We start from the raw sequence: 26476 nt of genomic DNA, 5'->3' as shown, positions 1-26476 counted from the left end.
TGTGATGTCCTTAGGTTAGTTAGGTTTAAGTAGTTCTAAGTCTAGGGGACTGATGACCTCAGATGTTAAGTCCCATAGTGCTCAGAGCCATGTGAACCATTTTTGTTCATAAACAATGCATTTACTAAGCACTGAACTTTGAATCAGTATGAAACTGCCGAAACACTCAGTAGTCTGGAAATCGGAGAAATCGTTTGATTGCATAAAAAAGATTATCCTCAAGGTAATTTCTATAAATGCAATATACTGCATCTGCAAAGAAGATTCATATTCATACCTTACTTTAATTAGGGAAACTCAAAGAAAATTAAGGAATGATGACTAATACTTTTTGCGAAGAAATACTACCGAGAAGTGACTGTTTATGCGCAAGGAGCAAGTGGTTATCACCAAAGAATTAAAAAAAAATCTTATACGCTTACTCTTCACGTCACCTCAGCATTTGCCGAAAGAAAATTATCGGTGATGGGTGCCAGGAAAGTGGGGGGAGGCAGAGAGAGAGAGAGAGAGAGAGAGAGAGAGAGAGAGAGAGAGAGAGAAAGAGAGAGAGAGAGCGCGCTTCAATACATTGAAACTAAAAAAGTAATTTTACATTTATTTAAACATAAATTTAGAATTAAACTTTTAAAACCAACCAAAAACTGATATTTATGCCAAGAGTACCAAAAATTCGTATTTAAGTAAGTAAATACATAGACTTTTAAAATAGCTCATTTTTGGAAATGGCTGGTTCAGATGGCTCTGAGCACTATGGGACTTAACATCTGAGGTCATCAGTCCCCTAGACTTAGAACTACTTAAACCTAACTAACCTAAGGACATCACTCACATCCATGCCCGAGGCAGGATTCGAACCTGCGACCGCAGCGGCCGCGCGGTTCCGACTGTAGCGCCTAGAACCGCTCGGCCACTCCGGCCGGCCATTTTTAAAAATATACTTTTTATTCTCCTCTGTTTGACATAAGATACGTCATTTGTCTCTACAAAAGTTAGTAACCCTAGTTATAGTTCATATATAATCGAAGAGACTGGACAAATACGTAAAACTCAAACGTGGAGACCGTGGTGGAACCATTCATACAACTGACATAAACGTCAGAGTCTTGGTTCCGTCAGATCTCACGTATCAAGTGAAACCACCCAAACCTGGAGAGTGAGTGAGAAACATTCACAAAGCTGACGTGGCCGTAGAGACTACTGTCGTTCTGTTCTTTCATTAGATTGAAAAACGAAACAAGTGAACGAGAAGACAGTCGAATATCCGATCGTCTGCTGAACGCAGTCGGTTGCCCACTGCGGCGCAGTGAGCCAGGGGTTCAGATCTCCAGCCGCCTCCCCGCCGTCGATAACCGGCTCGCCTTTCCGCCGGCGTGACGTCACTGGGATTTAAGACCGAGCCTTCTTTATTGCGGGCCCGCGCCGTTGGGCACCGCACCCAGCACCCCTGCTGACTGCGCTCGGCTTGCGGGACTGTGCACTCCAGTCCGTGCCGGCAAATGGCGGCGCGGCCAGCGAGCGATCAAGCCGCAGAATGACTGCAGCCTGGGGCTGTGTGATGAAGGCTTCCTAGGAGGGAAGCCGGAGGCCGGTGCAACTCACTGCGGGAGGAAACTCGGTCAAGGGGGAACAGAGAAGTTGGTTTCTGATCTGCGACCGAAAGATTTTCCTACGTGGAGGATAAATACTGAAACGGGCTCAGTTGACCAAGTATGGAGTCTGTTTTAAATGTGAGTCTTTAGGCATGCACTTCATTTCAGAACGAAACCAGAGCAAGATCGTCTTCCGATGCTCACTCGACAAAATACCGGGTGATCAAAAAGTCAGTATAAATTTGAAAACTGAATAAATCACGGAATAATGTAGATAAAGAGATACAAATTGACACACATGCTTGGAATGACATAGGGATTTATTAGAACCAAAAAAATACAAACGTACAAAAAATGTCCGACAGATGGCGCTTCATCTGATCAGAATAGCAATAATTAGCATAACAAAGTAAGACAAAGCAAGACAAAGCAAAGATGATGTTCTTTACAGGAAATGCTCAATATGTCCACCATCATTCCTCAACAATAGCTGTAGTCGAAGAATAATGTTGTGAACAGCACTGTAAAGCATGTCCGGAGTTATGGTGAGGCATTGGCGTCGGATGTTGTCTTTCAGCATCCCTAGAGATGTCGGTCGATCACGATACACTTGCGACTTCAGGTAACCCCAAAGCCAATAATCGCACGGACTGAGGTCTGGGGACCTGGGAGGCCAAGAATGACGAAAGTGGCGGCTGAGCACACGATCATCACCAAACGACACGGGCAAGAGATCTTTCACGCGTCTAGCAATATGGGGTGTTTTTTTCTGTTCTAATAAAACCCCATGTCATTCCAAGCATGTGTGTCAATTTTTACCTCTCTATCTACATTATTCCGCGGCTTATTAAGTTTTCAAATTTACACTGACTTTTTGATCACCCGGTATGTTACCCACTTAAAAGATCGCAGTGATCGCTTTGTATCGCTGAAGATGGCGAAGAACGTGTATGAGCTGCTAGGTGATTCTACAGCACAGTAAGGCGCGTCAACCTGTAGACTTAACAGAATGGCAGGAAGGAGTTATCGTCTCTAGGCGTGTACCTGGCCACACCGCGAATGAAGCTGGTGGGCTTATTAGTGTGCAGGGCCGGTTTAAGACCCTAGCGGCACAAGTGCTCGGTTTAGAGGAGCGCCAGAGACATCCCAACTGCAGAATTTTTAAACAAGGTAAAAGTTTACGATAAGATTAACAAGAATGTTTCAGTAAGCACGGGTCCGCAAACGAGCCATTTGCCGAGGTGATCCGAATAGGAAATGCTGTCCTAGTCAGTACAAATACACACCGAAGCGTCAAAGAAAGTGGTATAGGCATGCATATTGAAATACAGAGATATAAAAACAGGCCAAATACGGCGCCGCGGTCGGCAACGCCTATATAAGACAACAAGTGTCTGGCGCAGTTGTTAGATCGTTTACTGCTGCTACAATGGCAGGTTAGACAGATAAAAGTGAGTTTCAAGGTGGTGTTATAGTCGGCTCACGAGCGGCGCGACATAGCATCCCTGAGACGGCGATGAAGTTGGGATTTTCGCGTAGGACAATTTCACGAGTGTACCGTGAATATCAAATCTCCGATGTCGCTGCGGCCGGAAGAAGATCCTGCAAGAACGGGACCAACGGCGACTGAAGACAATCATTCAACGTGACAGAAGTGCAACCAATGCGTAAACTGTTGCAGATTTCAAAACTGGGCCATCAACAAGTGTCAGCGCGCGAACCATTCAACGAAACATCATCGATATGGACAATCAGAGCCGAAGGGTCACTCGTGTACCTTTGATGACTTCACTGCAGCCGGCCGGGTGGGCGAGCGGTTCTAGGCGCTACAGTCTGGAACCGCGTGACCGCTACGGTCGCAGGTTCGAATCCTGCCTCGGGCATGGATGTGTGTGATGTCTTTAGGTTAGTTAGGTTTAAGTAGTTCTAAGTTCTAGGGGACAGATGACCTCAGAAGTTGAGTTCCATAGTGCTCAGAGCCATTTTTGAAAGAACTAATTCGGAAAAAATGCCTCGAATCGCTTCTTTCAACTTTTGGTAATGGATCTGCTTCAGAAAAGACTGTTTATAATTGGTTTGCAGAATTTAGTCCTTATTTTGCTTCCGACAACGACGAATTTCGAGAAGGGGCTTGAAGACGTGCATCGATTCGTGGACCGAGAGCATCCCAGACGTGCTCGATGGGGTTTAGGTCTGGAGAACACCGTGCGTTATCATCCATCGGGAGGAAGGCGGGACCCACTGCACCCCTGAAAAGGCGGACATACTGGTGCAAAATGACGTCCCGATACACCTGACCTGTTACAGTTCCTCTGTCAAAGACATGCAGGGGTGTACGTGTACCAATCATAATCCCACCCCACACCATCAAACCACGACCTCCATACAGGTCACTTTCAAGGACGTTAAGGCGTTGCTTTCTGGTTCCTGGCTCACGTCAGATGAAAACCCGGCGAGAATCACTGTTCAGACTATACCAGGACTCGTCCGTGAACACAACTTGGGACGACTGTTCCAATGACCATGTACTGTGTTCATGACACCAGGCTTACGGGCTGACCTGTGACCAGAGGTCAGTGGAATGCACATTGCAGGTCTCCGGGCTAATAATCCATGTCTGTTCAGTAGTCTGTAGACTGTGTATCTGGAGACAACTGTTCCAGCGGCTGCGGTAAGGTCCCGAGCAAGGCTACCTGAACCGCAAGGCCGCTACGGTCGCAGGTTCGAATCCTGCCTCGGGCATGGATGTTTGTGATGTCATTAGGTTAGTTAGGTTTCACTAGTTCTAAGTTCTAGGGGACTAATGACCTCAGCAGTTGAGTCCCATAGTGCTCAGACCCATTTGAACCATTTTTTGAAGGCTACCTGCAGTACTGCGTGGCCGTCTGCGGGCACTGATGGTGAGATATCGGTCTTGTTGTGGAGTTGTACACTTTGAGCGTCCCGTACTGTAGCAGCTGGACACGTTTCCTGTCTGCTGGAATCGTTGCCATAATCGTGAGATCACATTTTGTGACACACGGAGGGCCGTGCTACGACCTGCTGTTTTTGACCAGCCTCCAGTCGCCCTAGTATTCTGCCCCCCATAACGTCATCAATATGAGTTCTTTGAGCCTTTTTTAACGCACAATCACCATTAGCACGTCTGAAAACGTCTGCACACTTACTCGCTGCACCGAACTCTGACATGCACTAAACACACCTCTGCGTATGTGGACTGCTGCCAGCGCCACCGTGCGACGACCGCATGGTCATACCACGAGGTGATTTAAAACCGCAAACCACCCACCAGAGCGTTTTTTCACCATGTATCAGCATTATCCTCAATTTATGAGCATGAGTGTAGATCATTACTTGCAGTTATTCGAGTTTCTGGCTGGCAGCATTTCCTCTCATCTGGTCACGCTGGAGGTCGCGCAATGACTTCATTGATGAAAGATAAACACATTTTCACATTACGAAGTTTTTTCTTCATACTTTTCATGTTCTTTACACTAATTGCTGTGGAGCAACGTTATTCTTCTGTCACAAACTGCAGCTATTTTACAGAAAACTGTGATTGAGAGTCGTAATTACTGTGTGTTCACTTTATGTCTGTTCCTATTTGGTTTGTTTATGTACATGTTACCGACCTAACGTAGTAGACACTGAAAACTAACGTCTGTTTATTTCTGTTCTCTTTAACACTCTCTTCCTCTCTCTCTCTCTCTCTCTCTCTCTCTCTCTCTCTCTCTCTGTGTGTGTGTGTGTGTGTGTGTGTGTGTGTGAGAGAGAGAGAGAGAGAGAGAGGCCACGCAAATGTACTTGTTAATTAGCGAATGTTTGATAAATTTCATATTTAAATGAACGCAAGTATTAGGTATGAAGGGAAAAGACGAGAAAAATAATGACTGGAATCTTCGATTACCACTCTCCAGCACTACCGATTTATTTTTTTTCCATGTTTAGGTGTTTCATACTTAACGGAAATGCTCTTAGGACACGCACCATTGTTAAAAAAATTGCCCTCAGTTGGCAATTGAACCTCATCCACCCATATTGTAAGCGAGCAATCTACCACAGACTCACGTGGATCATCAACAAAACGGTCCATACATTACTGAATTAAAGACCATCCTTAATTTCAGAGTCGATTTTGTGCTGCATCCAATTGCTTATGCTTTGGCTGACTGATATTTGAGTTCTGAACATCACGAACAATAATTATTAAAAAATTGCAAAAAAAACAGATTGTCATGCCGTCTTCTTTTGAATTCAGCCTATAACGAACCATCGTCATTGTTAACGCGCCTACAAAATAAATTGTGCCGAGAAGGGACACGCTTTGAAGTTAATTTGACCTCTAGCTAGGCCCACGATTCTTCTCTCAGAGAGAGTCGAACTGATTACGGCCGATATTAGTTGACTGAGTGTTAAGGAGAACATTACGTGATGGTAGACAATAAAATATGAAAGAACTCCCCTAAAATTTGTGCGAATTAATTTAGAAACATTTCAAAAAACACTTCGGCACAATGTAAAAATTTACGCACGCCGAAGCACCTACCTTTGAATGTACGTTGCTGGCGTCTGTCGCAAGCGATCATGGAAGTTAAGATGTCGAAGTAGCAACTGTTTTGCTGTTAGTAATGACGTAACGAGGAAACTATATTCTTTCGATTTCGCAGATAAAACTAAGTTAAGTCCGATGGGCATTAAAAGACGTGGAGGTAAAAATTGTTAATCAAGATGATTAAAAATTGTATGCTAGAAGTACATTTACTGCTTGAAATCATAAAAACTTGTCGTATCGTACGCTAAACGTAATTTTTGTCTAAACACAGTTCGAAAATAACGACGTATTCTGGGAACAAGCGCCGAAAGTAGGAAATAGTCATGATTGTGAATGTCACCGCGGAAGGATCGCCCACGCTTTTGCTGCATTTACATGCAACAGAACTTCCAGCAGGCAAAAAGCCAATTTTCGGAAACCATTTTCCCCTGTCATGTTTATCTGTTATGTCTGAACTGATTACGCTAGCACTATCAAATATCGATTTCCCGAGCGTTGGCTGTTTTACCCGAATGGTGTCTGTAAATCGTCTGCGCCATGAACCGAGGTTATCAATACAAGAGTAATATTTTTAACACAGAGAGTGCACAATTTCTTTGTAGACGTCATTGGAGTCATATGGAGGAGGAGGAGGAGGAGGAGGAGGAGAAGGAACGTGAGATTACACAAGAATCCTTCAGAAATAGTATCAACGCAGATTAGTGCCATAGAAAACGTTACACTAAACCACTGAAATTACGTGTGTTGTAGAAAAAACGCGAAATGATTAACGGTGAAAAAATTTTTCTACTTCAGCTCTCAGATGTTTGAAATGTCTTGAAAAGTTCCGAACGAGTAAAGTTACTTTTGCATTCCTTCACACAGAAGTAGGGAATGATTTGTCATAAGCCTTTGTTTGTGTACGAAAGCCACTGTCACTAAAAAAGAGTGTGAGTACAGCAGATGAACTAGCCAGCTACGCAAAATACAGGGTTGTTGACAATCAGATCGATTTTTCTAACGCACCCAGTGTCTAGTAATTTCTGTACCGCTTTTCAATTAACAAAGAAAAAGAATGTGCTTCTGAGCGATTGCGTAAGAAAAATGAATAACTTCCTGCTCAGTCGAATATGCCTTCTTTTCCATATATACCAGATTGTGAATAATTAATGAAACGATAATAAATGGTTATTAGCAACCGCAGACAAATTCAAATGGTTCAAATGGCTCTGAGCACTATGCGACTTAACTTCTGAGGTCATTAGTCGCCTAGAACTTAGAACTAATTAAACCTAACTAACCTAAGGACATCACACACATCCATGCCCGAGGCAGGATTCGAACCTGCGACCGTAGCAGTCCCGCGGTTCCGGACTGCGCGCCTAGAACCACTAGACCACCGCGGCCGGCAACCGCAGACATTTGACTTAGTGTTCTTCATTTCAATAGTTGCTATATATCAGGTATTTTTTAATATCTGCAGTAACGAATGTGAAGAATTTCCAGAATTTTATTAAACCGCCTACAAGAGATAATCTCAACAAAATATTATTAATGAAATGTGAAATGCACAGAGTAACAAAATTTTTGCGACATCCATTTCTTTCAAAATTCGTGGCACAGAAAACAAAAAAATTGGCTGTGACGTATGCGGAAGTATTCATTTGTAGTGTGTCCAGATCATCAAATCAAAAATATAAACATTTGTTGCCGCGTGGGATTAGCCGAGCTGTCTAAGGCGCTGCAGTCATATTCTGTGCGGCTGGTCCCGGAAGAGGTTCGAGTCCTCCCTCGGGCATGGATGTGTGTGTTTGTCCTTAGGATGATTTAGGTCAAGTAGTGTGTAAGCTTAGGGACTGATGACCTTAGCAGTTACGTCCCATAAGATTTCACACACATTTTTGAAACATTTTTTTAACAACAAAATAGTCTATTTTCCGTTTTTCTGTTGCCACCTGAGCAACTTCAGGACATTGTTACCCGTCGTCTTGAGCGGATGCAGACTTCAGTCCATCGTGGAGTACCGTCGATGAGTTCGTCAAACACCTGCTGCAAATTATCCAACTCTTCAATGGCGAGTCAGCCTAAGTGGCACAGAGTACGCGATCGTTTTAGACGTCCGAAAACAGCTACTTTCAGTTCCACACATGTTTGGCTGCATTCATGTAAGGGGAACAGGCAGGCTCCACTGTGGTGATCATAGCTTTCTGAAGGTACGTGATCACGAGAATGGCACAATGAGCACATGACTTACCGTTCACCGAGATGAGATTTCCTCCTAAATGTTGGCGATATGGCCCAACTGTTGGTTGCAGATTCTCATCCCCGTACCATAGTGAGAATGGCCTCAACAACCGAGAGAGATGCACGGTGGAACCATGTATTGGAACCCCAGAACATCACTCCAAAATGTTCAAATGTGTGTAAATTCCTAAGGGACCAAACTGCTGAGGTCATCGGTCCCTAGACTTCCACTATCTTGTACTAACTTATGCTAAGAACAACACACACACCCATGCTCGAGGAAGGACTCGACCCAATGATGAAGGATGCAGGACGTTAGCTACGAAGTCGACCAGTAGTGTGGTACGAGGCGGGCATACAGGCCCACCCAGTAAGGTAGTGTAAGGCTGTTGTACTCAACGGAGATTACGTTGAAGAATGGATTTTGTAGCCAAACGAGTTGGATATATCACGGTGTGTTGGAATCCTGAGTAAAACCGACCTGCTTTCAGAAGAAAAAAGATGTTGCTTTGCTGATTCAACGTCCCTCGCATATTCTTCTATCAGCAACATAAAATTCCCTTCCAATCACTCCATTGCTGACACTATTCATATCGACATCAGGAAAAGTAGACTAGATAGCAGACGAAAGCTTCCTTTTCAGCTAACGCCGAAGCGGAGAGCGAATCGACCACTACCTCCATTTGCTCATTCGATGTTACCGTTTACACTGAAGAGAATTCTCGTTCCCTGATTATTGTTTGCCTGTTGGCGCTCCTGTCGAAAACATGTTTACGAGAATTGGGTACCAGCGCAGTCAGCCCACTTAACGAGCACTGGATAGTGGTTGCAGCACGAGAGTGCCAGACAGAGTGGTGGAGTGCAGTGAACGGCGGGCCTGCCTACCTTGACGGAGTCAGCCTCGGAGCGGTCCATGACCTGCAGTATGAGCGCGGCCAGCATGTTGAAGCCCTGGCAGTAGCCGACCGCCTTGTTCCAGCGCGCGTAGGCCAGCAGCACCCGCTTCAGCAGCGCCTGGTTCTGCTCCGCCTCTGCGCCGCAGAACAGCGAACAGCCGGTGCGGTGCAGGTCCTAAAACAACCACAGAGACACGTAACTGTGATGTCCCAAACGTAAGCAAAAGTAGACAGGGAATTTAAATAAAAGAATGACATAAATAAAAGAATAACGCTATACTCAGTTCAGTTCGCATCATCGGTAGGGAACAACGACGGCTGTAGTATGAGTAACCCGTACATGTACGAGGGTCGTTCCGAAAATAATGCCTCCAATTTTTATTCATGGAAACTACAGGAGATACATAAACCACAACAGCACAGCTAAATAGAGCAATATTTCAGCTACATACTGTCATTTTTCCACAGTCACCACCATTCTACATCTACATCTTCATCTATACTCCGCGAGCCACCTTACGGTGTGTGGCGGAGGGTACTTATTGTACCACTATCTGATCCCCCCTTCCCTGTTCCATTCACGAATTGTGCGTGGGAAGAACGACTGCTTGTAAGTCTCCGTATTTGCTCTAATTTCTCGGATCTTTTCGTTGTGATCATTACGCGAGATATATGTGGGCGGTAGTAATATGTTGCCCAACTCTTCCCGGAATGTGCTCTCTCGTAATTTCGATAATAAACCTCTCCGTATTGCGTAACGCCTTTCTTGAAGTGTCCGCCACTGGAGCTTGTTCAGCATCTCCGTAACGCTCTCGCGCTGACTAAATGTCCCCATGACGAATCGCGCTGCTTTTCGCTGGATCATGTCTATCTCTTCTATTAATCCAACCTAGTAAGGGTCCCATACTGATGAGCAATACTCAAGAATCGGACGAACAAGCGTTTTGTAAGCTACTTCTTTCGTCGATGAGTAACATTTTCTTAGAATTCTTCCTATGAATCTCAACCTGGCGCCTGCTTTTCCCACTATTTGTTTTATGTGATCATTCCACTTCAGATCGCTCCGGATAGTAACTCCTAAGTATTTTACGGTCGTTACCGCTTCCAATGATTTACCACCTATGGCATAATCGTACTGGAATGGATTTCTGCCCCTATGTATGCGCATTATATTACATTTATCTACGTTTAGGGAAAGCTGCCAGCTGTCGCACCATGCATTAATCCTCTGCAGGTCTTCCTGGAGTACGTACGAGTCTTCTGATGTTGCTACTTTCTTGTAGACAACCGTGTCATCTGCAAATAGCCTCACGGAGCTACCGATGTTGTCAACTAAGTCATTTATGTATATTGTAAACAATAAAGGTCCTATCACGCTTCCTTGCGGTACTCCCGAAATTACCTCTACATCTGCAGATTTTGAACCGTTAAGAATGACATGTTGTGTTCTTTCTTCTAGGAAATCCTGAATCCAATCACAAACCTGGTCCGATATTCCGTAAGCTCGTATTTTTTTCACTAAACGTAAGTGCGGAACCGTATCAAATGCCTTCCTGAAGTCCAGGAATACGGCATCAATCTGCTCGCCAGTGTCTACGGCACTGTGAATTTCTTGGGCAAATAGGGCGAGCTGAGTTTCACATGATCTCTGTTTGCGGAATCCATGTTGGTTATGATGAAGGAGATTTGTATTATCTAAGAACGTCATAATACGAGAACACAAAACATGTTCCATTATTCTACAACAGATTGACGTAAGCGAAATAGGGCTATAATTATTCGCATCTGATTTATGAGCCTTCTTGAAAATGGGAACGACCTGCGCTTTCTTCCAGTCGCTAGGTACTTTACGTTCTTCCAGCGATCTACGATAAATTGCTGATAGAAAGGGGGCAAGTTCTTTAGCATAATCACTGTAGAATCTTAAGGGTATCTCGTCTGGTCCGGATGCTTTTCCGCTACTAAGTGATAGCAGTTGTTTTTCAATTCCGATATCGTTTATTTCAATATTTTCCATTTTGGCGTCCGTGCGACGGCTGAAGTCAGGGACCGTGTTACGATTTTCCGCAGTGAAACAGTTTCGGAACACTGAATTCAGTATTTCTGCCTTTCTTCGGTCGTCCTCTGTTTCGGTGCCATCGTGGTCAACGAGTGACTGAATAGGGGATTTAGATCCGCTTACCGATTTTACATATGACCAAAACTTTTTAGGGTTCTTGTTTAGATTGCTTGCCAATGTTTTATGTTCGAATTCGTTGAATGCTTCTCTCATTGCTCTCTTTACGCTCTTTTTCGCTTCGTTCAGCTTTTCCTTATCAGCTATGATTCGACTACTCTTAAACCTATGATGAAGCTTTCTTTGTTTCCGTAGTACCTTTCGTACATGATTGTTATACCACGGTGGATCTTTCCCCTCGCTTTGGACCTTAGTCGGTACGAACTTATCTAAGGCGTACTGGACGATGTTTCTGAATTTTTTCCATTTTTGTTAGGCACTTTTGCAAACGATGGACCAGAGCCTGCATGCCGCGCTTGTAAAAATCGGAATCAATCGAGGCTAACCATCTTCTTGCACGTTTGACAACAGCATCTCAGTCTTGAAAATGTTCGCCACGTAGTCCATCTTTCAGAGGCCCAAAGAGATGGAAGTCTGAAGGCGCTAAATCGGGACCGTATGGTGGATGTCGTAAGACAGTCAAGCTGAATTTTGCCATGGGATGTGTGATCGCAAAACTAGAGTGGTGCCCGGCGTTATCACGTTGCAGGTGAAAGTTGGTCTTCTTCTCTGGCCTCATCCTATAAATTCGGGCTCACTGGTTAGTCAGTGTCGTCTTGTAGCGTGCCGGATTGACAGTTTCTCCAGGCTCCAGGACATCCAAAAAAACCACACCCTCGCTATCGCAGAAGACTGTGCACATCATTTTGCCTGCAGACGGTCGTCTTGAATTTCTTCTTTCACGGAGAATTTGCTTGGCACCATTCCATGGACTGTCTTTTGGACTCAGGTTTCTGGTGGCGACAGCACGTCCACTGTCCGGTGATGCTATTCAGGAAATTGTCATCTTCAGTTATATTGGTCGAGCAGGGTCCCGACAAATTTCAATTCAATGTGTTTTTTGTTCTTCTGTAAGCATCCGCGGGATCCATCTCGCACAGACTGTGCGTTATCCAAGATCTTATAGTATTGTTTACAATTATTTACAGCCGACATTCAGCTTTGCACAAAATTCTCTGGTCGTTATCCGCAGCGCAGCACGGATGAGGTGATCAAGACGCTCTTTTTTTGCGAGGGATGACATCTGTGCAGGGTCGACCGGGGCGTGGCTTGCCATGCACACCCTTTTCACCACCTTGAAAATGTCGTACTCATCACCTTACATTGCTAACGGCTATTGTATCGTCTCCATACACCTTTAGCAAGCGTCGGTGGATTTGAATGGGTACAATTTCTTCAGCTGCGAGGAATTCAATGACACATCACTGTTTTATACGCGCGTCTTTGTGAGACTCCAGTTTAGAACACTCCTGGCGCTAACTACCGCAGAACAACGGAACCACCTGCAAATGAAACAGGAAGGTTCAGGCATTATCACTACACCAACGACGTCTGTCGCGCACATCGAAAGTCGCCACAAAAGAATAGGAGGCATTACTTTCCGAACGACCCTCGTATAATACCAGAGAGTCAAAAAGTCCAACACAAGTCCAAGAGCAATCAAAAGATCAAAAGCTGTAGTCATACATACATACATACATACACTGATGCAAAACATTAAGACCACCTTTTTACAAGCGTGTTGGTGCGCTTTCTAAGTAATATGGGAGCGATTCTGTGTGGCTTTGGTTCGACAAATCTTTCGTAGCTTTCCGTACGTACGTGATACGTGATACCATATGTTTAAGCACAGGTCACGAAATTCTGTAAATTAGCGACCAGTGGTTCATGGGCATGGAGATAGCACATGATAGTATCCCAGGCAAATTTTGTAGCCAGGACATAGACGCGCTATTATTTTCATGCTCCTCAAACCACTGTAGAAAGTTTCTGACCTTCTGATGGACACTTATCCGGCTGGTACATGTCTTCGCCGTTGTGGAATATGTAAAGCGTGGATGGTTGGTTGGTTTTTGGGGAAGGAGACCAGACAGCGTGGTCATCGGTCTCATCGGATTAGGGAAGGATTGGGAAGGAAGTCGGCCGTGCCCTTTTCAGAGGAACCATCCCGGCATTTGCCTGGAGTGATTTAGGGAAATCACGGAAAACCTAAATCAGGATGGCCGGACGCGGGATTGAACCGTCGTCCTCCCGAATGCGAGTCCAGTGTCTAACCACTGCGCCACCCCGCTCGGTGTAAAGCGTGGAGGTATGCACGTGGTTCACAACTGCGTTGACGTAGTCCATAGCATCCATGGTGCCTTCAAGTACGACCGTACGTCCCGTTGAAGGCCCCATAGCAAATACTGTCTTCAGACTCGTACTCCACGTTCTGGTTTAGAGTAGCCGTTCGGCTGGCTGTGAGCGCTTCCGGACACGGCCATCGACCTGATGTAGCAAACGACTTGATTCATCCGACCACGCGACACGTTCCCGGCAATCCACCGTCAAATCTTGATGATACCGTGCCCACTACAATCGTAAGCCATCTGGCTTCCACGTTATGCGATGAGGCGTGGACGTCTAAGACCCTCTCGCCTGCTCGTAAGTTCACCGTCCTTCAACCATTTTACACAGATGGTGAAGACAATAGGACGAGGAGATCCTAGTTTCGCCGCTTGCGAGATGCTAGTTCCCAGATGCTAGACCGTAACAGTATGTACTTTGTCAGTGTTTCTTATATCAATGGATTCCTCATTTGCAGGTCATATCGTCGCTAGAATGATTTTCCATTCGCTTCTGCTCCGCTTGTACACTTGCCTTACCTTGTCACGTGCCCGAAACGCCAACAAACGGCATTCAGTCAACGACGCGCAGTTGTCACAATGTTTTCGCTCATCAGTATATACGGGATGTTTCCGTAAAAACGTGCAAAAATGTAACAGAACATAGAGAATGCTCCACTGAACAATTTAATGTAGGGAACCTGGAGTCGGAGAAGCCAGCTTAAGGACATGCGGAAGTCTTGTTTACCTATTTGTTTAGCATTACTGTTTTCCAGATTATTTACAACTAACATGCGTAAAAGTTTACGCGGAATGTGCTTTTTTTTACGTCTCTATTTCCTGCAAGGAAAGGAGGAGGACGAGCCTGATTACAAGGAAGTCAAGACGCAGGTTTTGCCGGCCGCTGTGGCCGAGCGGTTCTAGAGGCTTTAGTCCGGAACCGCGCTGCTGGTACGGTCGCAGGTTCGAATCCTGCCTCGGGAATGACTGTGTGTGATATCCTTAGGTTAGATAGGTTTTAGTAGTTCTAAGTCTAGGAGACTGATGACCTCAGATGTTAAGTCCCATACTGCTTAGAGTCATTTGAACCATTTTTTGCAGGTTTTGTTTACTTTACATGTCCATAAGGTGACACTCTTGTATCGTGTTTACATTGTCTCATGATAGAACGTGCTATGAGTCAAAACGACAGACCCAATTGTTACTCAGTCCTACTCCGAGACGTACAGTACAATATAGTACAATATATAAGGAACTATCAGCCTCAATTGTGGTAATGAAACCAACCTTTACCTAGGTTTCAGCCCAAATAATTGAGCCTTGTTCAGAAGATGTACCTGAATCTATAATTTGTCTAAGAGTGCATGCTCTGGAAATAAAACTAAAACAACCTGAATAGGCGTAGTCACATTTTAAAAATGCGGTACGTAAGTGTTAAGTCAAATGTGACTACGCCTGTTTTAGTTTTATTTCTAGGCCATGCCCTCTCAGACAAATTATAGATTCAGGTGTATCTTCTGAAGAAGGCTCAATTATTTGGGCTGAAACCTAGGTAAAGGTTGGTTTCATTACCGCAATATATTACATTATCACGATTGGTGTCCCTGCTGCAATGTTGAAAGTACACAATACAATACGATGGAGTAGTACCGGTGCAGTTTCGCAGAACTCACTGACATGCGCCTTCTGTATGGGGAAGTACGTTGCAATGCTCTCGCTGCTGAAAGGCTGTACAGGGAACCATTTCCTAATAGGCATCGTCTGTCGCAACGAGTGTTTATTTCTCTAGATCGACAGATGTGAAGACTGGTTCATCGGAAAGAATTGGTTGCCATAATTGTATCTGTCTGTGACGTGATTCGAAACACACCATGGATATTTGTTAGAGCGCGTGAGAATCTTGTTCGTAGATGCCATGCTTGCACTGAGGTCGATGGCCGTCAGTTTCAGCATATTTCGTAAGATACCATGCAAATGATACGTTCATTGTGTCAATGATGGTATTTGCAGTTAACTGTGTCTAATGTAAATAAAAACACAGTAACGTGATTTTATCCCTATTATTTGCTTAAGCTGGCTTCTCCGACCATAGGTTCCCTGCTTGAAATTGTTTAGTGCAGCATCCTCTGTGTCCTATTAAGTTTTTGCATGCTCTTATGGAAACACTCTGTATATGACGCGAAACGCTATGCAGTAAGTTTAACTAATACTTCAGATCATAAAAAGTGCCATAACATATGCCAGAAATGAGTTTCTAGCAAAGTATGCGAAATGCGGGATGACAATTTGTAAACGGTACGTTGACTGATAACAAAAGGGACCGATGAAAGAACTGACTTCGACAGACGTCATGCTGGCGCCACATGTATGAACATAACGAAAATAAACCAGATTCGTAATAGAAATCTTGCTGCGATATGCAACGGCGTAATGAAACATAATTTCATAGAAAATGACAAGGAGCGGAATGTGGAGTTCCATTGTCGCTGTGCTACCAGCCTAGCCACCGCGTCGGAAATCAAAACGTATTCTGAAAGAAGCACTAAAAGTACATAACCATGACGATTATAAACTAACCACCGCCCAGGGAATAGCTGAGTATTCCAAATAAAACCGTACGACATACACCATTTGACAACGTCTCTCTTTTATTATTATTCCATTCTTTCAATGGGGCTGAGCTGGTAGAGGCAATGTCCCAGCGCGTCAGCAGTACAGATTTACAATTATACGTTCAAAACTGGCAAAAACAGATACTGAAATCAAAAACTGATGGTTTTGGTGCAGTGGTGACGACGTCGATAATGACTGATGTGCCATTGTTGTGCTGTTGACGAAGAATACGCGGTGCTGCTGACTGTCTTGTGATAGACTCTGAAGGACTGATGATCAGCTCCAGATAAAGCAGGAGTATGGGAACAGCTGCGAGGAGGAACTTGGCACTAATATTAATAGGGAGATGGGTGAGGGTCTACTTTGGAGAAGGAAGTATTTATCACTCTTGATGTGAAGGATGGGTTACAAGATAAGCCTGTCATGGTTGGAGGTGACTGGCTAGAGTTGTCTGGGATGCGGTACGCAGGAGCAAAAAGGGGCTTTGTGACAGTACATAGAGAGGTGAAGACGAAGTGGGAACGGTTTAGAATATTGAGATGCAAGATGAAATTGGCAGCCAGCTAGCTTTGATGGAGTATGTGCGCACGGCCAAAGGTATGGATAGCTTGTAGGAATGTGGTGACAAAGTGGTTGTTGTGTTCCGCAGTGGGTGCAGGATGTAGGGAGTTGTTAGGGGGGAATGGCATATCAGAGATGCAGACAGCGACAGTAAATCAAGTTTTGGTGGTAGGGCATTTAGCCTTAGGAATAGGCTGGATGGGACGGATCACAGATACCGAAATACGATTGTGTTTGTAGCTTGGGATATTGTTTGAAATGGTGATGCGATTTGATGATAATGTTTCTTGCGAATTGCTTTTGTGTTTGAAAAATTTCTTAGGAAATCCCGTCCAGTTCACACATTTTCCAAAAGAGCTACCCCATCTGCAAGGGCTCGAAACTTGTTCGTGAAGTATGTGGTATGGGCCCTCCCAGACCCCTTGGTTTTCATTGCCAACTTTCCCTGCGGACAGTCACCGAAATACTGAAGTTTTGGCGCCATAATGTAGTGCATATGCACAATTTTCGAACTATAGCGGAGCAACTGATGAAACACGAGAAAAACCAACAAGAGCAAGAAAAATGTCGTGCACAGAGCAGAATAGATTACAGGGAATACTGTAAGAAGAGTTGAAGTATGTGACCACTCTGGAAGAAATTGCTAAATGGTGTGATCTGTTTTCACGTTTACTTGATTATGCTGTTTATGGTACCATACGATGGGAAGAGTATTAACTTAGAGGACTGTGTACCCAAGAACACATGCTGTTTTTCTGGCGGTACTTCAGTCTAGTGACAGATTTTAGAATCACGTCGAAGAATGCTCACCAGACAGCTACAAGCAGATTCCGCAATTTTCTACAGTTTCTATTGTTGTTAGACGTAAAGTTGTATTTAGTACAGCATTTGTAAATATTCCGGGTCTACATTAAAGTACTGTGCAATATATTAGAGCTGTCTGAAATATGCTGCTAATTCTTTGGAAACAGAATTTAATGGTGAGTAAAATCCCATATATTTCTAGAACTTTTTGTATAACATATGGGTAGTTAAGCTATACTTTATCGTCTGTGCACCATCTTCCACCTTGAAACAGAAGAAGGTGTTTTACCACAGAACATGTGATACTTGCAAAAGTACTGAGTATCTTTAATGCCGTAATAGTTCTACCTCTTTCGAAAATTCAAATTTGAGTTAGTTACTTGCACGTCCTATTTAAAAATGTATTTAACTTGTAAATGGTTTTTGATAATATTTATGCTTAATCTGATTTCACTTATTGGGTATTGATTGGTCTGTAGTTGAGTAGTAATCTAACATATATACATCTAAATACAGTAATAACAAAATTATTTCGAGTGTAACGATTTTAAATTCCATTAAAATATTTGTTCCTAGATACATGACCGTGTTGTTTCTTGGAACGTGTTTTCAATTTTGAAGGAATCTTAATTTGTTGGCGTAATTTTTTGCAATTTCAGAAAATGACTGCAGCACTTAGAAAGAGAATACCGTCGTTTAAAATGGAATATAAGATTATATTAAGTATCTGTTAGGTGACTGGCTAGTGGCGGAAGTGCGAAAAGTGTATCAAGGTCCAACATTCTGCCCAACATTTATATAGGGTGACAATTATTAAACTAAACGAAAGAACGTAAATTAGTTACAAACTACGGGTTGCACACACTTTATTCAACATGTAAACGTCACTACAGATATTTTGATTCCGGTTATGAAATATTCGATCATTGGCGATGATGTAGCGCAGACTAATAACGAAATACTACGTGATCTCCTTAAGCGCCGGAACATCGATGCTGTCGATGACCTCCTGAAAGGCTGTTTTCATCTCAGCAGTGGTTTTGGGTTTATTGCTGTACACCTTGTGTTTAATATAGCCCCACAAAAAGGGCTCATGTGCTCATAACTGGAGAAATTACGGCCAATCGAGGCCCATGCCAGTGGCCTCTGGGCACCACAGAGCCAGAATGCGGTCTCCTAAATGCTACTCCAGGACAGCAAACCCTCCGGCTTCCGTGGGGTCGAGCTACGACTTGCATGAACCACATCTTGTCGGAATCAGGATCACTTTAGATGCTGGCGATGAAATCATCTTCCACAACCTCCACATACTGGTCGGTACGCAACGTGCCATCAAGGAATATCGCACCGATTATTCCGTGACTGCTCACTGCACACCACACAGGCACCCGTTGGGGATGAAGAGACTTCTCGATCGTGAAATGCGAATTCTCAGTACCCAAATGCGCCACTTTTGCTTATTGACGAACCCATCCAAATGAAAGTGGGTTTAGTCACTAAAGCAAATCGTACAGCGCGTTCTAATTCTCGTCATGGCCCACTGCTAACCGTGCAGTTTGAACGTCCTAACGCTAACCGTTCAGATGTTATGACGATTTTATTTCAATAATTGTCACCCTGTATGTACATTCGCATATCATTTCTTATACGAGAGCTGAAGGTAGGAAGCTGTGTGGTGTGCCGCTAATAGTGACAGGAAATTCTTCTTTAATTTAAGTTGTAGTTGAACAGTTTCCTTCGAACTGAAGAGCGGGATTGTTTGCAGAAACAGTTAGTGTAGAAGCCCACTAGTGAAACTGAAGAGTGTGTTTTCGTTTCGTAGGATGAAAGTTGCAGAGGCTCTTACGGAAATCTATTATTTTTTAAACATTCGGTACAGCTTCATTACCGTTACTTTGGGAGTTTTATGCTATGTGAACCACTTCAGCTTACTGAGTAACTTGTAGTAATTGAATTAAAGAATTGTCTTCGTGGCACCAATTATTTTCTATCGCTTACATTCGTCTTTCAATAAATCAGAAATTCGTCATGTTTTATTTGTTTACGTATAGAGTCAAGAAAGCAACAGCATCACACATTTTGAATAGTCACAGCGTGTGATAAGAAAACATGTGATGTGAGCGAGTCGATCAAACGGCTTTTTTGTTATGTACTTCCCTTGATTAGGAAAAGGTAGTTAATCTTTAGGGAAAGTTCGTTGTCACTACCAACTAAATACGTGCTTTTCCGTCTACAGTACATCTACATCTACATCAGCACGGATACTCTGCAAATCACACTTAAGTACCTGGTCGAGGGTTCATCGAACCATCTTCACAATTCTCTACTATTCCACTCTCGAACAGCGCGACGGAAAAAAGGACACCTACATCTTTCCTTGCGAGCTCTGATTTCCCTTATTATATTGGGATGATCGTCTCTCCCTACGTAGGTCGGCATCAATAAAATATTTTCGCATTCGGAGGAGAAAGTTGGTGATTGAATTTTCGTGAGAAGTTCCCGCCGCAACGAGAAATGCCTTTGTATCACGTCCGTGACACTCTCTCCCGTATCTCACGATACTAAGAAACGTGCTGTCCCGTCTTTGAACTTGCTCGATCTACTCTATTAATTCTGTCTGGTAAGGATGCCAGACCGCGCAGCAGTACTCCAAAAGAGGACGGACAAGCTTAGTGTAGGCAATCTCTTTAGTAGACCTGTTGCATTTTCTAAATGTTTTGCCAATAAAACACAGTCTTTCGTTCGCCTTCCGCCAAACATTTTCTATGTGTTCTTTCCAGTTTAAGTTGTTCGTAATTGTAATTCCTACGTTTTTAGCTGAATTTACGGCCTTCGGATTTCATTGGTTTATAATGTAACCGAAGTTTAACGGATTCCTTTTAGCACTCATGTGAATGACCTCACTTTTGTTTATTTATGGTCAATTGCCAATTTTCGCACCATTTAAATATTTTTTTCTAAATCTTTGCAATTTGTTTTGATCTTCTGATGAGTTTACTGGACGATAAAGGACAGCATCATGTGCAAACAACCTAAGACGACTGCTCAGATTGTCTCCTAAATCTTTTATATAGATAAGGAACAGGAGAGGAACCCCAGAAATCACTTCTGTTTTACTCAATGACTCCACCAATTACTAGGAACTGTGGCCTCTGTGACGGGAAATCACAAATCTAGTGCCATAACTGAGACGTTATTCCATAATCACGCAATCTGATTACAAGCCGCTTGTGATGCACGGTGTCAAAATCTTTCTGGAAGTCTAGAAATACGAAATCAATTTTAAATCCCTTGTCGATCGCATTCAACACTTCGTGTGAGTAAAAAGCTACTTGTGTTTCACAAGAACGATGTTTCCTAAATCCATGTTGATTACGTGTCAATAGACCGTTCTCTTCCAGGTAAAGCATAATGTTCGAACGCAATATATGTTCCAAAATCCTGTTTCGCATCGGCATTAATGATATGGTCTGTAATTTAATGGATTACTCCGATTATCTTTCTCGATTATTGGAGTGACCTGAGAAACTTTTCAATCTTTAGGTACGGATCTTTCGTAGAGCAAGCGGTTGTATGTGACTGTTAAATATGGAGCTATTGCATTAGCGTACTCTGAAAGAAACCTAATTGGTATACGGTCTGGACCGAGAGTTTCTTGTAGACTACTCAGTGAATATCTACTCCTAAGTTACTCATTTTGGCAGCTGTTCTTGATTCGAATTCTGTAATATTTACTTCGTCTACTTTGGTGAAGGAATTTCTGAAGGCTGTATTTAGTAGCTCTACTTTAGTGGTACTGTCATAGATAGCATTTCAACCAGAATAAAGTGCTGAATATTGCCAACAAATCAATGTTACGTAGGATTAAATATAGTGATACAAATATTTTTTAAAAAGATTTCATTATGTTCTGCTCGTTGGACGTTGCCACGATGAAGTGGCTTGCGTTTCTCGATACAAGCAGCTGTGTTGCAGGTGCAACCACAGCGAATGGATATCTGTAAAGAAGTCAGAAGGGGAGAAGCATACTTCATGGTACTGAATTGACCTTGCAGCATAAGCCAACATGACAAAGATGTGCTAGTATTGCGAGCGCCTGAAACAAGGGAGAACTACAGCCGTTATATTTTCCGAGGGCATGCACCACTGCTGTATGGTTTAATGATGATAACAACCGTTCTCTATTCAAATCTCCGCGTGGGGCTACGTAGGTGGATGTTGTCCAACAGGAAAAACAAAACTGGTGCTCTACGATTCTGAGAATAGGATGTTGGATCCCTTAACAGGGTAGGTAGGTTAGATATTTAAAAAAGAGAATTCGATAGGTTGAGGTTAAATATAGTGGGTTTTAGCGAACTGTCATAACAAGAAGTATATAAGGGCGGGGTGAACTGTTATGACTAACATAGTAAAGGCATTATCGTACGCCGGCCGTGTGGCTGAGCGGTTCTAGGCGCTTCAGTCCGGAACCGCGTTGCTGCTACGGTCGCAGGTTCGAATCCTGCCTCGACCATGGATGTGTGTGATGTCCTTAGGTTAGTTAGGTTTAAGTAGTTCTAAGTCTAGGGGCTGATGACCTCAGATGTTAAGTCCCACAGTGCGCAGAGCCATTTGAACCATTTTTTTAGCATTATCGTACGAAAGATAGATATGGAACGAACACCCTCCACAATACTAGAAGCGTATATATCTAGTAACTACGAAGACTACAATATACCATTTCCCGGCCGCGTCTGGAAATAAATTTTCTATATGGACTCGCAGGAACAGCACTTTGGAGTGGAATGATTGTGGGGAGGGTAAGTGGCCAATCAAGAGTCTTCATTCCACTCCTAAATCTGAGTTGCCCGAAAGGCTTGAGTGTTATACGATTTCGGGGAGCGCTTCGTGTACTCCAAAGCCAAGGGCAGCCCTGTAGCAGCTGCTTTAGAGTGTTTATCTCAATTAGTGAGACAGCGATCCTTCGGCACCAACAAAATTATTTTCCAAATCTGGAAAGACTACGAGAATTGGAAAGGCGTTGCCGTGCGCCGACCTACAATTGTCTTTAGTCCTTTTCTAGTTTTTCAAGGAGATCCCCTAGAATGACCATGCAAGTGTTCAACAAGAAGAGACACTTTAAGATAGGTTTTTCACCCAAGTAGCTAGCCGAAAAGTGGAGCTTTAGAGAAGGAAGTGCACTTGGCGTGCTCGACGCCACTAAATTAATTTATTTCCTTGGAAATTTGAGTGTGGTGTTTTTGTTCCCTCATTGAAGTTGAGCTGTATTCGTCTGTTGTTGGTGCGGATATTACTGACATTGCTAGGAGCCAGCTGAAGGCGGTGTATGAACTGTTCGCGATGTGTCTCGAAGTCGGATTTCGGAATACTTCTGAAAGTAGTTGGATTGCTACGCGGGTTGGCTCTGAGCACTATGCGACCCAACTTCTGCGGTCATCAGTCGCCTAGAACTTAGAACTAATTAAACCTAACTAACCTAAGGACATCACACACATCCATGCCCGAGGCAGGATTCGAACCTGCGACCGTAGCGGTCGCTCGGTTCCAGACTGTAGCGCCTAGAACCGCACGGCCACTCTGGCCGGCATTGCTACGGGGCTTTGATTAATTACATCGGAGTAGTGTGACTTTAACCCTATTTCGCGTGTCAAAGTGAGGCTAGCGACCCTTATTGATACTAATTTTTTCAAGTGTAGCACTACAGAGACTTGATCCGGGACCATTACCCAACATATCCGAGAAGAACGTCGCATAATTTGCATCGCGCGCCCTACGTCGGCGATCAACGTGGGTGTGATTCCGAGCGACACCACGAAAGTTTCGGAGCGTGGACTACACGATCGTTTAAGGATGATGAACAGATTGAAAGAACATGATTAGATAAAAAGATATTGAGGTAGTTTAAAGAGGCAAAAATTTTATTGCTTCTGTGGCCTGGGATACGACAATAAGAGAAAAGAAAGAGAAGGAAAAATAGTAGGATTTAGCTTAGGGGAAAGGCATGAAAGATGACGCGTGGTCGAATTTTTTAGAAAGCACATAGCTAAAAGTTAGTTTTGAAATCATTAAACAAGGTTGTATACGTGGAACAGACCTGCAGAAAGCGGAAGTTTTCAGATACCACAGGCTAACATCTGGCATCTGTACAACACAATGTGTGCTCGTTTGCATGCTTTTATTCAACATTCTAGCAGTTACATCGGTTCTTAATGTACCAGCATTTCACATTTGCAATGGATTATCCCGCGCTTTCATTAACCTGTGATCTTACAATGTTAATCATTGCAATATAGTACTAGACTAATGTATTCCAGAATTTCATTACTCTCCACGTATGTTGATACTATTAATGTCTGGTTCAGGTAACTATTGTCACTGTGTTTTTTTATGTGATATAATGTCGATTAACCCTGATCTCACCTGTTGTCAGAATCTATCTCATTTTTTATGTTCAGCCTGTTTGCTGTTTTTCTTAACTGGTGGTGTAAGCCCTGTCCACCTTCTCCAGTCTCCCAATTAATCAATGAACCCGCTGCAAATTTACATGGTAGAGATAGCAGGAAATTAATTTAAATCCCAGTGGACTATTAATTTTATCCGGCCTGTAAACAAGAGCATGCGCTCAAGCGCTTTATAAATTGCTGTCTCGGGCTGGCGACAAACAGTGGTCGGGTGGTCTACGTTCACGAACTATGCAACACTTCCAGAATGAGATTTTCACTCTGCAGCGGAGTGTGCGCTGATATGAAACTTCCTGGCAGATTTGGAAGGTAGGAGACGAGGTACTGGCAGAAGTAAAGCTGTGAGTACCGGACGTGAGTCGTGCTTCGGTAGCTCAGTTGGTAGAGCACTTGCCCGCGAAAGGCAAAGGTCCCGAGTTCGAGTCTCGGTCGGGCACACAGTTTTAATCTGCCAGGAAGTTTCATATGCAACACTTCTTCAAATACGCTATGTTTCTCGCCTGACACATGGATGTAAAACATGGAATAGTCAAAATCTTAAACATGGCTGCGAAACAGCAACTGTGTAGATCTGAGGACACTGAAGAAAATCAGCCAATCAGTTGCAAGACAAAACTTTATTATCCCATGACCTAGGCTTCGATATTTCTAAAAATATCTTCTTTAGAAGGAGTGGTCCTTGTTACATCACGTGATGGTACAAAGGGCGTTCAAAAAGTTTTGCACAGTCGTCTCTATTTGTTTTTATTTTTTGCAGGAGGAGAATGAAATATTTTGTGAACATACTTGGAACCTTCAGCTATAAATTGGTATATAAAAGTATTTTCATTTATTTACAGGTGAGCCATAATAGACCGTGAAGTAGACGTCAGGCAGCGACAACGGTCGGTGATGGAGCTCCTCTTCAAAATCGGCCATGACTGTGCCACATAGATTCACAAGAAGTTGCTTCCCGTTGATGGGGAGGACACAGTGGATTGCAGCAGTATACAGTGGTGGTTGCAGAGGTTTAAAGAAGGTTATTTCTTTCTACTGGGCAATCCATGATGCGGTAGACCATCGACGGCAGTGAGTGATGTGAACAAGGAGACCATTGATCAAATCATCCAGAATGACAGATGTGTGATGACATGACAGCTTGCTGAAATGACTCGTTTGTCATTGGGTAGTGTGATATCACTGATACAGTCACACATCTGTCATTTTGGATGATTTGATCAATGTCTCCTTGTTCGAATCACTCATTGCCGTCGATGGTCTACCGCATCATAGATTGTCCACTAGACAGATGGTTCAAATGGCTCTGAGCACTATAGGACTTAACTTCTGAGGTCATTAGTCCCCTAGAACGTAGAACTACTTAAACCTAACTAATGTAAAGACATCACACACATCCATGCCCGAGGCAGGATTCGAACCTGCGACCGTAGCGGTCGCGCGGTTCCAGACTGTAGCGCCTAGAACCGCTCGGCCTCTCCGGCCGGCCCACTAGAGAGAAATCACCTTCTTTAAACCTCTGCAACCACTGCTGGATACTGCTACGATTCACTGTGTCCTCCCATAAACAGGGAGCAACTTCCTGTGAATCTATGTGGCAGAGTCATGGCCGATTTTGAAGAGGAACTCCATCACCGACCGTTGTCTCAACCTGACATCTACTTTACGGTCCACTACGGCTCACCTGCAATTAAAAGAAAATACTTTTATATACCATAATACAGCTAAATGTTCCAAGTATGTTGACAAAAAGAATCATTCTCCTCCAGCAATAAATAAAAAAAACAGAAGAACCGACTGTGCAAAGCTTTTTGAACGCCGTTTGTGCATTAGATTAGCTGAAGCCGAGCGGCTCTTGTCACATACAAAATTGACAAAACAAGAATTATCCCAAGCCATAGCTTTAGATATCAGCCAGATTACATTTAGCATTCTTCAGAATGAATGCTCTCTAGTAAATGCCCACAGGTAGAAGCTCTTGTCATCATGCATTTGTAACAAGAGTCACAGGACAAAATATTTGCATAAGTTACGTGTACTCGTATATCACGCCAGAGACTAAGACTTACAATTTTATGTTGACAAGAGTTTCTACCTGTGGACATTTACTAGTGAACATTCATTCTGAAGAACGCCAAATGTAATCTTGCTGCTATGTAAAACCATGGCTTGGGACAGTTCTTGTTTTGTCAAATTTGTATATGACAAGGCCCACTCCTTCTGAATAAGATATTTTTAGAAATATCGAAATCTAGGTCAAGGGCTAGTAAACTTTTGTTTTGCAACTGGGTGGCTAATTTTTTTCAACCTCTTCACCTGGAAGATTATCACAAAAATTGTTTGGCAACTAGAAATGGCCATATGACATTGTCTTCAACAAATCGTTGTGTATGGTGGTTA

At 43.4% G+C, this 26476-nt stretch overlaps 1 protein-coding gene across 1 annotated transcript in view; it reads right to left on the bottom strand.

Annotated features, from left to right (window-relative positions):
* The window catches only part of LOC126167178 (uncharacterized), a 746688-nt gene that overhangs the window by 251912 nt on the left and 468300 nt on the right, over nucleotides 1-26476 (bottom strand). The window contains exon 3 of the mRNA XM_049920457.1: nucleotides 9250-9435. Coding sequence (XP_049776414.1) covers nucleotides 9250-9435 — 186 coding nt within the window. The remainder of the gene's footprint in view (nucleotides 1-9249; nucleotides 9436-26476) is intronic.

Source organism: Schistocerca cancellata, chromosome 1 (assembly GCF_023864275.1).
Source record: "Schistocerca cancellata isolate TAMUIC-IGC-003103 chromosome 1, iqSchCanc2.1, whole genome shotgun sequence".
NCBI lineage: Eukaryota > Metazoa > Arthropoda > Insecta > Orthoptera > Acrididae > Schistocerca > Schistocerca cancellata.
The sequence above is the reverse complement of the archived record's forward strand: the minus strand, read 5'-3'. Positions and strand labels throughout refer to the sequence as shown.